Here is a 16,985-nt window from a genome sequence, read left to right as displayed (position 1 = left end):
TCACCCCTATCCCCTGGCAGGCCTCAGGTCTCGGGAGAATGAAGCCCAACATTCTGGTGGTCGGATTCAAGAAGAACTGGCAGTCGGCCCACCCAGCCACAGTGGAAGACTACATTGGCATCCTCCAGTGAGTCGGGGGAGAGGAAGGGGCTTGGGATCTGTTAATTTGGGCCACTGGGCCTTGAGAAGTGGAAAAGAAGTAGTGGGTGCTTAAAAAGTTGAGTCCTGCTGGCAAAGTGACTGGCATCTGTAGTCCCAGCTACATGGAAGGATGAGGCAGGAAGCTCACTTGAGCCCAGGAGTTGGAGGCTGCAGTGAGCGAAGATCACATTGCTGCACTCTAGCCTAGGTGAAAGAGCAAGACCCTATCTTTGAAAAAGAAGTTGAGTCCATTTGCTCAAAGCTAAAGAAGAAACAGGCTGAGGCTGAAGATGCCCGTCTCTGACCTATGAGTCATGGACACCAAAGCCAGCTGGGGCCAGGCAGGTAGCACCATGAGTGAAGCGGGCCAGGCATGGGGTGATAGGGAGCAGTGGAGACTGTGGCAACCCAGTGAGAGTGGCTCTTACTTGACTCGTGTCCATGCAGGATGGGCTCTAGTGCCCATGCGGAAACGTGGGCCCAATGTTGCCAGATCTTTTAATTTTTCAGACGAACTACAAACGTGAGTTTTTAGGTGAGAACCTCATGCCTCCCTGTGGGCCCCAGAAGGTGCACAGGGAGCCAGTCAAGAACTCTGAGGCGGTGCCCCTGAACAGGGAAGTAAAACCAGGCCCTGAGGACCGAACTCCCTGGGGACTTCAGGGCTGACTCCAAACTCTTATCAGCACTTGCTGTGTGAGGTCCAGAGATGCCTGCCTGAGTGGCTTTTCTGTGTTGATGTCGTTGTTTGTGGTATCACTGAACAACACGAAGCTGAGGGCTGGGGCCCTGGGACCTGCTTCCAGGTATGCTGTTAACCAGCTATAGGACTCAGAGCAATCCTCTCAGCTGCTGCTAATAGAATTATAGCAGCAACTGATAGAATACCTGATCTCCAGCCTCTCTCCACCTGCAACATTCCAAACCTTCAAAAAGCAGGGCCTGAAAGGTCCTTTACCAGAGATATGTGATCTAAGGAGCCCAGGAAGGGCAATGCACAACCCATTGGCCCAAACCGCAGTGGTGGGTGGGCTCTTGGGCACTGTGTCAATCAGGCAGTACATACATCTTTGGAACAAGAGTCTTCCAGACACCTTTAATTTTTTAAATTTATTTTATTTTATTATTTTTATTTTTGAGGCAGAGTCTCGTTCTGTTGCCCAGGCTGGAGTGCAATGGTGCGATCTTGGCTCACCACAACCTCTGCCTCCCAGGTTCAAGTGATTCTCTCGCCTCAGCCTTCGGAGTAGCTGGGATTACAGGTGCACTCCACCACGCCCAGCTAATTTTTGTATTTTTTAGTAGAAATGGGGTTTCGCCATGTTGGCCAGGCTGGTCTCGAACTCCTGACCTCAGGTGATCCGCCTGCCTTGATCTCCCAAAGTGCTGGGATTACAGGCATAAGTCACTGCTCCCGGCCTCCAGACATCTTTATAGACAGCCTATTGCAGGAGTAAAGCTTTTCTCATGGGCATGTCTGTCCTTTGGTCTACAGTCTCAGCCATATGATTCTAATCCCAGCTGCTCACTCCCTTAGCTATGTGATCATGGGCAAGTTACTCTCCAAAACTCAGTTTTTGCATCCATAGAATGGAGGTAATAATTACCATCCCCACCTCCATGGGCAGAGTTGGGAGGAATTATCCAAATGTATCAGGAGGACAGGGCTGACTTGGTTCCCCTGAGTACCGGATCTGCAGGATCCACAGTGACACAGACTGTAGAGCTGAAGGAGTCCTGAGGTACTCTCCAATTCTGCCTGTACAGTATACAGATGGGGAAACTGAGGCCCAGAGAACAGAAAGGTGTGGTAGAAGGCAGAACCAACTCTAGACATCTGGTCTCCTGGGTGCCAGGTCACCTCCCCGGTGGGATCTCGGGGAGAAGCTGGACCTCATCTCCTCTCTTTCCAGCGATGCCTTTGATTTCAACTATGGTGTGTGTGTCATGAGGATGCGGGAGGGACTCAATGTGTCCAAGATGATGCAGGCACACAGTGAGTACATGCCCTGCCCACTCCCAGAAAGTTCTAGAACCTTTTTTTTTTTTTTAATGGCAGAGGGAAAAATGAGTAAGAAATAAAAGGTTACAGACTCATAGAAAGTCACCTCTTTTTTTTTTTTTTTTTTTTTTTGAGACAGAGTCTCCCTCTGTTGCCCACGCTGGAGTGCAGTGGGGCGATCTCAGCTCACTGCAAGCTCCACCTTCCAGGTTCACGCCATTCTCCTGCCTCAGCCTCCCCAGTAGCTGGGACTACAGGTGCCCGCCACCACGCCTGGCTAATTTTTTGTATTTTTAGTAGAGACAGGGTTTCACCGTGTTAGCCAGAATGGTCTCGATCTCCTGACCTCGTGATCTGCCCGCCTCTTAATGGTTCATTAGAGCCCATAAGGTTTCCCAGAAAGAGAAGGCAACTCGTTCAAGGTCATGCTTCCCAGCTGGGGCAGAGCCAGGACTGGAACTCAGAGTTCCCCGAATCACAATCGGGTCAGGGCAAAAGGATCTACTATAGGCCAGACATGGTGGTTCACACCTGTAATCCCAGCACTTTGGGAGGCCAAGGCGGGTGGATCACCTGAGGTCAGGAGTTCACGACCAACCGGGCCAACATGACGAAACCCTGTCACTACTAAAAATACAAAAATTAGCTGGGCATAGGGTTGGTGCACACCTATAACCCCAGCTACTTGGGAGGCTGAGGCAGGAGAATCACTTGAACCCAGGAGGTGGATATTGCAGTGAGCCGAGATCGCGCCATTGCACTCCAGCCTGGGTGACAAGAGCAAGACTCCATCTCAGGAAAAAAAAAAAATGGGATGTAATAGAAAACCAGGAAAGAGGGGAGAGGAAAATGCCTGCAGGAATATGCCGGAATATGAAAATACATAATGACCGGGGAAAAAAATCATGCTATGGATATTATGAGACCAATCTCCCCAGTGGAATAAAATAAAGTACTTGAACAGCTGCCATATTAGCATCTGTTTGTCCATGTCATCATCCAGTTAATAGAAAGACGTAATTCCCACTCCTCACTCAATATATAGATCGAAGTGGTTTTTACGGTAAATAAAATTAGATTTGCAATAAGACAAAAGTAATGATTCAGGACTTGGTTAATGTTAAGTTTAAATGTACATATCATATTGAGAATTTTCTTTGAATGTATAACAAAACAAAGTGCTACTGAGCGAACATTATTGTAATGTAGTAAAGCAGAATGTAAATTCCTTGAGGTCAGCAAAAAAAAAAAAAAAAAAAAAAAGAAAACAAATAATGACCATGGGAACTGGGCGTTTTGGTCCACTGAATAGGGATGTGTTTTGCATTTTAAAGTCATATATGACTGCAGACTCTGAATTAAAAAATATTTAGAGAGGCTGGGTGTGGTGGCTCGTGTCTGTAATCTCAGTACTTTGGGAGGCAGAGGCAGGTGGATCGCTTGAGTCTAGGAGTTCAAGACCAGACTAGGTGACATAGCAAGACCCCGTCTCTACTAAAAATAAAAAATTAACCAGGTGTGGTGGCACATGCCTGGAGTCCCAGCTACTTGGGAAGCTGAGGTGGGAGGATAGCTTGAGCCCAGGAGTTTGAGGCTGCAGTGAGCCATGACTATACCACTGCACTCCAGCCTGGGTGACAGAGAAAGACTCTGTTTCAAAAAACAAAAACCAAACAAACAAAAAAAGGAAATATCTAGAGGTATGAAAGCAATAACGTTTATGGCAACAAATGGGAGGCAGTGCTGGAGAGACTGGGAGCTTGGAGTCCGCGTCTCTTGCAGCCAGGGGCTAGGTCCATTCATTAGTGCCGTTGCTGAGTGCATGCCTGGCACACAGCAGCTGGTCAATAACTATTTATGCAACCACTATTTACAGAGCAGTAACTCCGCTCCTGACCAATGCTGCTCTTGGTGCTGGGGTTACAGGCACGGCAAAGCCGAAAAGCCTCTGCTCTTGAGAAGCTGACACTCCAGAGGGAAAAGCAGACGCTTCCCAGTGGGCCCATAAGTCATCTCAGATCATGAGCGTGTCTTGAGAAAACGGGTGCAGGGCGTAGTGGCCAGGGAAGGCCTCCTTCAGGAGGGGCCCTCTTGCTGAGGAGGCCAAGGCTAGGGAAAGTATGTTACAGCTCGGGGCGCACCCACCACCATGGCCCAAGGTGGGGATGTACTTGGCCTGTTTGACAGGCCAGGCATGACTGGAGTGTGAGGAGCTGGGCAGGAGGCAGGTCAGAGGGAAGCCAGGGCAAGGTGCAGTGGGGCCATGGAGGCCAGGCGGGGCCTTGGGACTTTCTTCCTGGCATTAAGGGAGCCCTGTCAAGGAGGAACCCATGGTGCCCTCAGACAAGGAGAGCCTGTGAACAAAGCTGCCTCTTCTTTTGCAGTTAACCCCGTGTTTGACCCAGCGGAGGACGGGAAGGAAGCCAGCGCCAGAGGTGCCAGGCCATCAGTCTCTGGCGCTTGTCAGTGTTCCCACTCAGAGCTCAGGGCACTCTCATCCTGTGGGGCAGCTAGGGGTGGGCCACCTGGGAACTTGGTCGAGGAAGGTGGTTTTTTCTTGTGACAGTGGTGCCTGCGTAACTGGAGTTGGGAACTGGAGGGGCTTGGCCATGTCAAAGATTGCCAGCAGCCAGGCGCAGTGGCTCACACCTGTAATCCCAGCGCTGTGGGAAGCTGAGGCAGGAATTCCAGGCTGCAGTGAGCTGTGACCACACCACTACATGCCAGCCTGGGTGACAGAGTGAGACCCTGTCTCAAAAAAGGAAAAAAGATTGCCAGGAGGTGGAGAATTCAGGGTCAGAGAATGACGGGGACCCACCTAGCAGGCTCTGGGGCCCTTGTCCCACCCCTGCCAAGGCCCCTCTAGCCATGCAGGGTGGGGCAGGATTTTCCTTCGTCCTCTCCCACCATCACCCCAGGAGGCAGGGGGCCTGCAGTGCAGGCGGGAGGGCTCCTATGGGCATTTGTGAAGGGCGCAGGGAGGTGTTTAAGGGAATGGAGAGTGCATTTCCCTACCTACCCAGAGGGCTCTGGGACTGCCTCCACCCCCAGTACTCACCAGAATCCCAGGAGAGAGAAGCTGAGAGCAGGTCAGGAGCACATCACAGCACTGAGCGTCCTGGGCCCCGGTTCCTGTTCCACCTGCCAGAGAACCCATGTTCAGCATCAGAAGGGGTGTTGGTGGGGTCCTGGGTCAGGACTGCCAGGATGCGCGGCAGCTGGCTTTGCTCTGACCCGTCCCCACCTCCTGCAGTGGATCCCAAGGCCCTGGTGCAGGAGGAGCAGGCCACCACTGTCTTCCAGTCGGAGCAAGGCAAGAAGACCATCGACATTTACTGGCTCTTTGACGACGGAGGTCAGTGCCCCCCTTGGATCAGTCCCCCTGCCCGGCGGGGGTGGGGTGGGGTGGTCTTCCTTCCCTTTCCTTCCTGGCCTGCTCTCAAAGGGGACAGGGGCTTCTGGGCCCACCAGTGAGCTCAGGGGAGCCTGGAGGGACCCCTCTGTCTGGCCTCTAGTTTTTTGGTTATAAAATGGGAAACTTTGAGAGAAGAGCTGAAGTCGCCATAAGATGGAATCTTCTGACTGGATGGCCCTTAAGGGCACAGGCAGGTGATATAAATGGGGAAATGGGCGGTGCCCAGGAAGGCTGGAGGAATATTTTTCACTTCACAATGAAAAATTTCCCATTAAAAAAAAGAAAAAGTGACTTTCAGCTTTATTCCTGCTACCTTTGATAGAGTCACAGAAAGAAAGAAAATATCTTTGCTCCAATGGAACGAATCCTATTAATAATTGCCAAAATAGGCTGAGCACTTACTACCTGCCTGACAGGGAATTCCCTACCTAATGCAGTCCCCAGGTAGGAGCTGTCATGATTAACTCCCCTTTATAAATAAGGAAACTGAGGCACAGAGGATTACAAGGTGATATGTGACAACTAGTCCTTGGTCTTGTGTGGAGAGACAACAGAGAGGGCTGAGGGCTCCCACATGCTGGTCAAATATTCACTCTTCAAGAACTGCCAATGACCTGGATTCCTCGATTTTTATGGGAAACTCCTCAATTATGAAATGACAACTTTTTTTTTTTTAATTCTTTTTGAGATGGAGTCTCGCCTTGTCACCCAGGCTGGAGTGCAGTGGCGTGATGTCAGCTCACTGCAACCTTCACCACCCGGGTTCAAGCGATTCTCCTGCCTCAGCCTCCCGAGTAGCTGGGACTACAGGCACCTGCCACCATGCCCAGCTAATTTTTATATTTATTTATTTATTTATTTAGATGGCATCTCACTCTGTTGCCCAGGCTGGAGTGCAATGGTGGGATCTTGGCTCACTGCAACCTCTGCCTCGTGGGTTCAAGCGATTCTCCTGCCTCTGCCTCCTGAGTAGCTGGGATTACAGGCGTGCACCATCAGGCCTGGCTAATTTTTTTGTGTTTTTAGTAGAGAGAGGGTTTTACGATGTTGGATGTTGGCCAGGCTGGTCTCGAACTCCTGACCTTAGGTGATCTGCCTGCCTTGGCCTCCCAAAGTGCTGGGATTATAGGCATGAGCCACAGCGCCCGGACGCCAGCTTGTGTATTTAAATACACTGCACAAGCACAAATAAACCCTACCCCACAGAGCACCATGTGCAACTTGGGTTTAGTCAGTCTTGTTCATTATACAGATGGGTCGACTGAGGTCCAGCGAGGAGAGGAAGGGGTTTGCTAATGGCAGAGCGGGGCAGGAACCCACATAGTGCTCTGTCCTCAGTGTATTCTTGTCATGACTCACGGGGACTCTCCTTGCCAGGCCTCACCCTCCTCATTCCCTATCTCCTTGGCCGCAAGAAGAGGTGGAGCAAATGTAAGATCCGTGTGTTCGTAGGCGGCCAGATTAACAGAATGGACCAGCAGAGAAAAGCGTAAGTGTGGAGGGCTGGCCCCGGGCGACTGCAGGGACCAGTGCCATCTAAGCTCCACCCAGGACTGTTCCCCTGCCCCGATCCTCTGCCACCGCCCCCAGGTGGGCTCTGAGATTGTCCCAAAGTCCAGGGCCAGCTCTCTTCAGGCCATGGCGTGGGCAAGAGCAGGAGCAGGTTTCTCTCCATTCCAGAAGTTGCTCTGGTTTCCTGCCCACTTCAGTAAAATGCAGACGCCCTAGGCTTTGCTAGACAGGGAGGGGAGTTAGGTTGTAAAGTCACAAATCTCTGGGTTTGGACAACAAGAAGCATAAAAATAAGAAAGCAAGGGAATCTATTTTTTAAATTGAAAGTTAAAAAAAGGCAAGAAAAATTAAAAAAAAAAAAGATAAAAAATAAAAACAAAAAACAAATCTCCAGGAGGAACTTGTATGAAATGAAGGATGGGCTGGGCCAAGGCAGTTGGATCGAGACCAACCTGGGTGACATGGCAAAATCCTCTCTCTATATTTTAAATTTTTACATATTTTAATATTTTTTTTTCTTTTGAGACGGATTCTCGCTCTGTCACCCAGGCTGGAGTGCAGTGACCTGCTCTCGGCTCATTGCATCCTCCGTCCCCTGGGTTCAAGCAATTCTCCTGCCTCAGCCTCCCTAGTAACTGGGATTAGAGGCATGTGTTACCATGCCCAGATAATTTTTTTTTGTATTTGTAGTAGAGACAGGGTTTCACCATGTTGGCTAGGCCAGTCTTGAACTCCTGACCTCAAGTAATCCGCCCACCTCGGCCTCCTAAAGTGCTGGAATTACAGGTGTGAGCCACAGTGCCTGGCCAATATTTTAAATTTTTATATAAATATTTTACATGCATTAAAAAATTTAAATATATATAATTTTTTGAAACAAGGAAATGAAGGATGGAGAACACGTCTCCTCCTGAGAAATGAAGTAGGGGCTAGAATCCTTTAGGGCAGCAGTCCCCACCCCTTTTGGCACCAGGGACCGGTTTCGTGGAAGACAATTTTTCCACAGACTAGGGAGAGAGTGGTGGTTTTGGGATGATTCAAGCTCATTACATTTATTGTGCACTTTCTTTCTAGTATGATTACATGGTAATATATAATTAAAAAATTATACAACTCACCATAATGTAGAATCGGGGGAGCCCTGAGCTTGTTTTCCTGCAACTAGATAGTTCCATCTGGGGGTGATTGGAGACAGTGACAGATCATCAGGAGGGTTCTTGGCCCTCTAAGATCCTGCAAGAGGGTTCATGGCCCTCTAAGAGTCTAATGCCACTGCTGATCTGACAGGAGGCAGAGCTCAGATGGTAAAGCAAGCGATGAGGAGTGGCTGTAAGTACAGATGAAGCTTCGTTCACTGCCATGCACCTGGTTCCTAACAGGCCATGGCTGATACCTTTTGGCAGCCCTGGGGGTGAGGGGCCCCTGCTTTAAGGCAATGTCCCCAATGCATGGGATGCAGGCTCTGGTGAGACAAGAGGTGACTTTAGTGGCCAGGGATTGAGGCAGCAAATACCACTGAGTCTTTTGGTGAGAAGTCCTTTTAATTCTCCCCTAATTCTGGGGCTGATTCTGCAGAAGGTCCTGGTTTAGCCTTGGCCTGTCCTTCCCTTTGGTAACCTGTGTTTGTCTCCCTGAGCAAGAGGAGTAGGCTGCACACATGAGCTTGGCAGGCAATGGCATCTGGCCAGAACTTAGTGACCCTGGTGTATCAACATGGGTTTTATTGGTCACCTCTTCCTGGCAAGAGGTGCTGGTTTTCTGTTTAAAACTGTGATGTTTTAAATCCACTGGGCACAGTGGTTCTGCCTGTAAATTCTGGCACTCTGGCAGCAGGCCAAGGCAGGGGATTGCTTGAAGCCAAGAGTTTGAGACCAGGCTGGGCAACATAGTGAAAGCCTGTCTCTACCAAAAACTTAAAAAAAATTAACTGAATGGTGGCATGTGCCCGTAGTCCTAGCTACTTGAGGCTGAGGCAGGAGGATCACTGAGCCCAGATCAAGGCTGCAGTGAGCTATGATTGCACCACTGCACTCTAGCCTGGGTGACAGAACAGATACTGTCTCTATTTTTTAATAATAAAAATAAAGTAAAATTTAAACAAATAAATAAACTCATGATATAAAATTTCCCTTTGAAATGTATCTAAGTTTGGGCCAGGCGTGGTGGCTTATGCCTGCAATCTCAGCACTTTGGGAGGCCGAGGTGGACGAATCACCTGAGGTCAGGAGTTCAAGACCAGCCTGACCAATATGGTGAAACCCCACCTCTACTAAAAATACAAAAATTAGCTTGGCATGGTGGCATGTGCCTGCAGTCCCAGCTACTCAGGAGGCTGAGACAGGAGGATTACTTGAACCCGGGAGGTGAAGGTTGCAGTGAGCCAAGATTGCGCCACTGTACTCCACCCTGGGCGACAGAACAAGACTCCATCTCAAAAAAAAAAAAAGTGTCTAACTCAGAATGTGAGTTGATTTAAACAGAAAAGGAAGTAAATAGTAAGGCAGGTGGCACACAAGTGTGGAGTTGACAGGTGTCGGCAGGTGGAATTGGGCAGCTGCTGCTTTGAGCAAGGTCAGGTGAGGTGGGAGATGGTAGGCTGGAGGTCAGCTGAAGGGTGCAGACAGATGGGGCGGTTTGCCCAAAGTCATCCAGTTAATTAGCCAAAGAGAAGAACCCCTGCCCGGTCACTAGTGTCCTTTGCAAGTATCCTGGCTGTGATGCCCCAGGGTCATAGTAGGAGGGGATCTCCCGGCCCACACCACCCGGTCCTATGCCAGGATGGCCTCCCATGCTCCATTCTCTAGTCACCCGCAGGTGAGTTAAGGGAAACCCAGCAATCTATTGCTTTCTCCTCACCCCTACCAAGAACTTCTCCCGGGAAAGCCACTTTTCAGCAATGCTAAGGAAAGTGTTGCTTAGGAAAAGCAGCATTTGATTTCTCTGTGATCTCCAAAAAGTAAATAAGATACGAGATTGCTCTGCAGTCTCTGCTTCCTGTGCTGGCTCTGAATGGAAGCTGGGTTCAGTAGGTTTGGTATAGCTCAAAGCTATGGCAGCCTGGGTCAACAGCATGCCCTTGGCGGGAGGGTTATGTAACCCTTCCTCTGCCTCCCTCTGTCCCTTGATGGGCCACATCCTCTGCTCTCTACATAATCCTGGGGCAGATCTATGCTGCCCTTGCCTAGGCACAGCCCAGGCCTGCCAGCCTCCGCTGCTACTGCACACCAAGCAAATCTGCCCACGGCTCTGCTTTCAAAATTTCACTCCCCAAGATCAGGGACCAGCAGCGGCTTGACTGCTAGGCCCCAGCCTGGTCCTCCAGGCTTGTCTCCCATTTCTTCCTCTCTCCCAGCACACTCCGTGCATCCCAGCCAGCTCCTCACTGCCCTGTTTCACCCCCTGCACCCTGATGCTTTCCCTCATTTTGACTGTTCCCCACCAACCAGTCCAGTGGTCCCTAACCAGGCTGGCACATCGGAATCACATGGGGCATTGCCACAACCACGTCCTTCCCCGGGCTTCTGACTCAATGGTGGGCAAGGGGGTGGGGGAGGGCTCAGGCAGGTGTATTTTTTTGTTTGTTGGTTTGTTTTTGTTTTGTTTTTTGAGATGGAGTCTCGCTCTGTCACCCAGGCTGGAGTGCAGTCGAGTGATCGCAGCTCACAGCAACCTCCGCCTCCTGGGTTCAAGTGATTCTCCTGCCTCAGCCTCCTGAGTAACTGGGACTACAGGTGCCTGCCACCACACCCGGCTAATTATTTTGTATTTTTAGTAGAGATGGGGTTTCACCATGTTAGTCAGGATGGTCTTGATCTCCTGACCTCATGATCCGCCCACCTTGGCCTCCCAAAGTGCTGGGATTACAAGTGTGAGCCACCATGCCCTGCCAGTTGTATTGTTTTTTGTTTGTTTGTTTTGAGATGGAGTCTCGCTCTGTTGCCCAGGCTGGAATGCAATGGCACAATCTCAGCTCACTGCAATATCCACCTCCCGAGTTCAAACAATTCTCCTACCTCAGCCTCTTGAGTATCTGGAATTTTAGGTGCATGCCACCACACCTGGCTAGTTTTTGTATTTTTAGTAGAGATGGCATTTTGTCATGATGGCCAGGCTGGTCTCGAACTCCTGACCTCAGGTGATCCATCTGCCTCAGCAGGTGTGTATTCTCAGGTGTAATCTCAGCACCCAAAGTGCTGGGATTACAGGCTGAGCCACCGCGCTCAGCAGGTATATTGTTTTGAAGGCTCCTTGGGTGATTTCAGTGTAGACCCTCCCCTGCCCCACCCGCTTTGGCCTGTAACAGTCCTACCCCTCATTCACCATCCAGCCAGACTGCCACCTCTGGGAAGTCTTCTCTGATGGCTACACACCACAGTGGGCTTCTCCTTCCCTGTTAGATGCAAAGTCAGCGCCGTCTGTCTTGCTACTCCTGGTTCTGTTCCTAGTTTCTTGTGTGTTATCTTTGCTTCCTCAGCCACTCTAGAATTTCCTTTATTCAACTTTCCTATCCCTTAGACCTTTGTTACTCAAAGTGTTGTCTGTGGACCAGCAGCATTGCATCCCTGGGAGTGTATTACAAATGCAGAATCCCAGGCCCCACGCCAGACCAGCTGAATCAGAATCAGCATGGTAACAAGATCCTCAGCAGCTGCGTAGACATGTGAAAATTTGGGGTGCACTGGTACAGAGATGGCCACCAGATACTTGGGAAAGTCTAGTCAATTACTTTTCCGTTTCACTTGTCATCATCTACCTCATTTTATGGGTATTCATTTCCTGTCTGCCCCTACCCCTGTGTTCCACAAGGGCAGGCTTTAATCTGTTTTCCTCACTGCTATGTAGTCAGTAGGTGCTCAGTAAAAATGAGTTGAATGAATGAATAAATTTTTAAAATTCTCAGGCTGGGCATGGTGGCTCCTGCCTATAATGCCAGCACTTTGGGAGACCGAGGCAGGATCATCTGAGGCCAACATGGCGAAACCCTGTCTCTACTAAAAGTACAAAAATTAGCCAAGCACAGTGGCACACATCTGTAATGCCAACTACTTGGGAGGCTGGGGCATGAGAATCGCTTGAACCTGGGAGGCAGAGGTGGCAGTGAACCGAGATTGCACCACTGCACTCCAGCCTGGGAGACAGAGCAAAACTCTGTCTCAAGAAAATGTAATAACAATAAACCTCTCCACGTGTCCTCCAGGATCATTTCTCTGCTGAGCAAGTTCCGACTGGGATTCCATGAAGTCCACATCCTCCCTGACATCAACCAGAACCCTCGGGCTGAGCGGTAAGTTCTGTTTTGGGGCTTCCAGGCAAAAGGGCCAGCTGTATGCCTGAAGACCCCTCTGCCGGCTGCCCCCTTTTTCCTGGATAAGCTGGGAGCAAGGGGCTCTCCTCCAAGCCCTTCCTAGATGTGTCAGAGGGCACAACTTCTGCAGCGGCTGTGGCCGGAGTATGTCCCCTCCCTGGGGCTGAGGGGACCCTGGGCAAGGTGGCTGCAGCCCCTGACGTTGTGTTAACACATTGGTGCTGGGAGTGGGGAAATGGTGAGTGACCTGGGCAACAGCTTCCTTCCTCCTTCCACGCGAGGGCAAGAGCACAGACTTTAAGCAAACCCCTGTGTGAATTTGTAGCAATGACCAATGGTAGGTTCAGCAGGGGCTGTTTGCTTTCCAAATAGTATAACTTCATCTTCTTCAAATAAAACACTTACAAACGGGATTTGCATTTTGTCAATCAGTGTGCATGAGGTTTTCCAGGACTCTCTCCTCACTAAAGTATGTCTCCTCCTGACCTCCTAGCCCTAACTTTTCTCTTACATCTCCCAGCCATAATGATGTCCCCCATGGACAGGGAAGGAAATCAAGACAAGCAGAAAGGAGCTATGTAATAGTGATGGATACATTGGCTCCAACCATTTGTTAGGAGCTGTGCTCGGTGCTGCAGAGGCAGAGATGAGGAATCTGCAGCCCCATCCTCCAAGCATAGCTGCAGGCTGGTGCATGCCAAGGGCAGTCGCAATGCTGCAGAGACAGATCAGGGTGTCAAGGAGAGTAGGGTTGTCTCTGTTGGTGGAAAAGCAAAGCCTTGAGAAAGGCTGGCCTCGATGATCAAAAAGAGATGGGTGAGCTCTTCCAGGCAGAAGAGACAGCAGGAGCAACATACGGACCCCATCTAGCATCTGATATTTATTTATTTATGAGACAGAATCTTGCTCTGTCACCCAGGCTGGAGTGCAATGGCACGATCTCAGCTCACAGCAACCTCTGCCTGCCAGGTTCAAGCGATTCTTCTGCCTCATCCTCCCGAGTAGCTGGGATAATGGCGCACGCCACTGTGCCCAGCTAAATTTGGTACTTTTGGTAGAGACGGGGTTTCACCATGTTGGCCAGGCTGGTCTCAAACTCCTGACCTCAGGTGACCCACCTGCCTTGGCCTCCCAAAGTGCTGAGATTACAGGTGTGAGCCACCGCACCCGGCCTAGCATCTTATTTTAAAAATCCCCTCCATTGACCTTTCATCTGCCTCCAGCTCCTGGACTATTTCTCTCCTTGGCACAGCCAGACTCCAGGATGTTTGCACTTTGTCGACGCCTGCTCCGCTCCCCTAATCTTCCCGCTCCCAACCCACTGCCCCCGCTGTCTGAGACCACTCTTGCCAGCTTCATCAGTGACCTCCACGTTGCCACACCCATGGAGTTCGTTTCTGTCCTCTCTCTCCACCTTTCAGCTGCACTTGACAGTGATCCTTCTTAAGATCGTGCTTCTTTTGGCTTCCAAGACACCCCCTCCGCTGGTTTCCTCCTGTATCAGGGGCCCTTCCTCCAGTTCCTCTGCTGGCTCTTCCTCCTTGACCTCACTTTCCCTTGCTGGCATCCTTGGGGTTTGGCCCTGACCCTCTTCCCTTCTCTCCCTTTACTCTGTCCCGGGAGAGCTCATCCATCCCTGTGGCTTCAGATAGCAGATGGCATCATCTGAATGCTCATCAGCCCTACATCTCTTTTTTTTTTTTTGAGGCAGAGTCTCACTCCATCACCCAGGTTGGAGTGCAGTAGTTCCATCTCAGCTCACTGCAACCTCCATCTCTCAGGTTCAAGCGATTCTCCTGCCTCAGCCTCCTGAGTAGCTGGGATTACTGGCATGTGGCACCACACCTGGCTAATTTTTGTATTTTTAGTAGAGATGGGGTTTCATCATGTTGGCCAGGCTGGTCTTGAACTCCTGACCTCAGGTGATCCACCTGTGTCGGCCTCCCAAAGTGCTGGGATTACAGGTGTGAGCCACCGTGCCCGGCCCCAACCCTAAATCTCTGTCTTTAATGATGTGAATCACGTCGCACAGAAGACCCCCCAGCAGCTTCTGGTCTCACTTGGAGCAGATAGGGAAGCCCTTCCCGACTAGGCCCTCACTGCCTACCTGTCCTCACCTCCTCCCACCCTTCCCTGCACTCACCTCACTCCAGCACACAGGCTCCTTCACTGCTCCTCATATGAGCCAAACACGCTCTGCCTCAGGGCCTCTGCACGTTCAGTTCTGTTCGCTTCAGCACTCCCTGTCCCGTGCACAGCTGGCTTTGCAAGGACAGACTTCCTTCAGGTCCCAGAAGGGCCTTCGCCACCCATTATTCTTTGTCCCAGTACTTGGTTGTCCTTTCATAAAGCTTCCACTTCACATTTATTTGCTACTTGCTTATTACCGTGGCTCCATGAGGACTGGGGACACAATCTGATTTGGTCACTGTTGTGTAAGATGGAGCCTGGTACAGAATCATGCTCTGTAAATACCTGCTGGATGGTCGGGTGGGTCGCAGGTCAGTGGTTGTGAGCAACTCGTGAAAGTCCAGTTGGATGCCAGACTCAGCCTTCAGAGCTGAATTCAACATGGAGACCACTTTGTAAATGGCACTGTCTGATGGGTTTCAGCCTGAAAATGGGAGCTGTGGCACCACTGCCAGCTCCCTGCAGGGACCTGGCACCCCTGGAGATGGGGTTATCATCTCAGCCAGCCTCAACCCACTCTCTTGTCCCCAGCACCAAGAGGTTTGAGGACATGATTGCACCCTTCCGTCTGAATGATGGCTTCAAGGATGAGGCCACTGTCAACGAGATGCGGCGGGACTGCCCCTGGAAGATCTCAGATGAGGAGATGAGGAAGAACAGAGTCAAGGTGGGGGAGAGGGGCGGGGGTGGGAAACACAACACATCACTGGGTCAGGGACGGGTGTCCCACATGTCTTGAGCTCCCCCAGCCCCTCCCTTCGATCCTCCACCCTGCCTTCCACTCTGGCCCCTGAGGGATCCTCAAACCACAGTCACTTAGGCTGCTGAGTAACCTGGCTGTGGAGCTCAGTGCTATACTTCACCTGGGAGCCTGGTCCTCCTGCCAATCTTGAGTGAGCTCCGGCGGTGGGCATGACTGCCCAGAGTCCTCCTCCCTCTCCTCCCCACTTCCTCTATGCCGAGTGGAAGAGATTCCTGAGACTCATGGTGATGGCCAAGGTATAATCTGTCCTGTTAGGCTGGGTGTGGTGGCTCACCCCTGTAATCCTGGCACTTTGGGAGGCCGAGGCAGGTAGATCACTTGAGGTCAGGAGTTCATGACCAGCCTGGCCAACATGATGAGACCCCATCTCTACTAAAAATACAAAAAAAAATTAGCTGGGCATGGTGGCAGGCGCTTGTAATCCCAGCTACTTGGGAGGCTGAGGCAGGAGAATCACTTGAACCTGGGAGGGAGAGGTTGCAGTGAGCCAAGATCGTGCCATTGCATTCCAACCTGGGCAACAGAGTGAGACTCCGTCTCAAAAAAAAAAAAAAAAAAAAATTGTCCTGTGTGCCACCACAGCTGCCTGACCTTCCCTGCTTAGCCTCTATAGACCCTACCCTTGCCACAGTTCAGAGCCATGGTGCCCCTTCCTGGACAGCACCTTCAGAACTCTAAGGGCTAAGAGAGGGTGTGGCCTCCTCCTCTAGCCGTGCTGTGACCGTGTCAAGGTGGAGTGGGCTCTAGGAGTGCGGGCGATGGGGTCAGGGGGCGGGTCCCACTTCTACCCCCAGTGTCAATCATTCTCCACCATGAGAGATTTTACCCCCTGGGGGACATTTGGCAACCTCTGGAGACATTTTTGCTTGTCACAACTCGGGGGTGGGGGTTGCTACTGTCAGGCAGTGAGGAGAGACCTGGGATGCTGCCAAACATCCTACGATGTGCAGGACACTTCCCACAGCAAGGACTTGTGCGCCCCAAATAACTATAACTACAGTGCAAGGTCTAGAATCCCTTAGCCAGGTGAACTCCCTTCCCCTCCGTCTCCTGGTCTCCAGGATAAGACATCCGTCCGGCCGGGCGCGGTGGCTCAAGCCTGTAATCCCAGCACTTTGGGAGGCCGAGACGGGCGGATCACGAGGTCAGGAGATCAAGACCATCCTGGCTAACATGGTGAAACCCCGTCTCTACTAAAAAATACAAAAAATTAGCCGGGCGCGGTGGCGGGCGCCTGTGGTCCCAGCTACTCGGGAGGCTGAGGCAGGAGAATGGCGTAAACCCGGGAGGCGGAGCTTGCAGTGAGCTGAGATCCGGCCACTGCACTCCAGCCCAGGCGACAGAGCCAGACTCCCTGTCAAAAAAAAAAAAAAAAAAAAAAAAAAAAAGACATCCGTCCATGATCAGTGCCTGCGTGTCAATCATTTCTGAACAATTTGAGATAGGCCTTGGGTTGGAAGGAGTCTCCCACCCCCAACCCAGTCCCACTCAAGCTCTGGGGACTTCCCTAATCTGTCAGCCCTGAGACCCTGCCCCAAAGGGCCCACGCAGCCATCTGGCTCTTTGGAAAATGCTGAATAAAACCTCGTGTTTGAAGGAGACCTTCCAATACTCTGTTACAGAAGAAGTGGGGCGACCTGTCTCTGCTCCTAGCTCA

The 16,985-nt window shown here is 51.0% G+C and overlaps 1 protein-coding gene across 9 annotated transcripts in view; it reads left to right on the top strand.

Annotated features, from left to right (window-relative positions):
* SLC12A3 (solute carrier family 12 member 3) overlaps nucleotides 1–16,985 on the top strand; it is a 56,974-nt gene that overhangs the window by 21,888 nt on the left and 18,101 nt on the right. For 4 of the 9 annotated variants that reach the window (XM_017953390.3, XM_009196490.4, XM_003916918.5 and 1 more), the window contains exons 18-24: nucleotides 21–127; nucleotides 2,055–2,137; nucleotides 4,528–4,605; nucleotides 5,397–5,498; nucleotides 6,936–7,047; nucleotides 12,268–12,354; nucleotides 15,097–15,232. In XM_017953390.3, the coding sequence (XP_017808879.2) occupies nucleotides 21–127; nucleotides 2,055–2,137; nucleotides 4,528–4,605; nucleotides 5,397–5,498; nucleotides 6,936–7,047; nucleotides 12,268–12,354; nucleotides 15,097–15,232 (705 nt within the window). Of the gene's footprint in view, nucleotides 1–20; nucleotides 128–2,054; nucleotides 2,138–4,527; nucleotides 4,606–4,709; nucleotides 4,939–5,396; nucleotides 5,499–6,935; nucleotides 7,048–12,267; nucleotides 12,355–15,096; nucleotides 15,233–16,985 lie in introns of those variants that run through there. The other 5 variants (XM_003916917.5, XM_009196491.4, XM_031658232.1 and 2 more) reach the window with 3 other exon arrangements.

Source organism: Papio anubis, chromosome 18, assembly GCF_008728515.1.
Source record: "Papio anubis isolate 15944 chromosome 18, Panubis1.0, whole genome shotgun sequence".
Lineage (NCBI taxonomy): Eukaryota > Metazoa > Chordata > Mammalia > Primates > Cercopithecidae > Papio > Papio anubis.
Note: the sequence above shows the minus strand (reverse complement) of the source record. Positions and strands in the feature narration are given on the sequence as shown.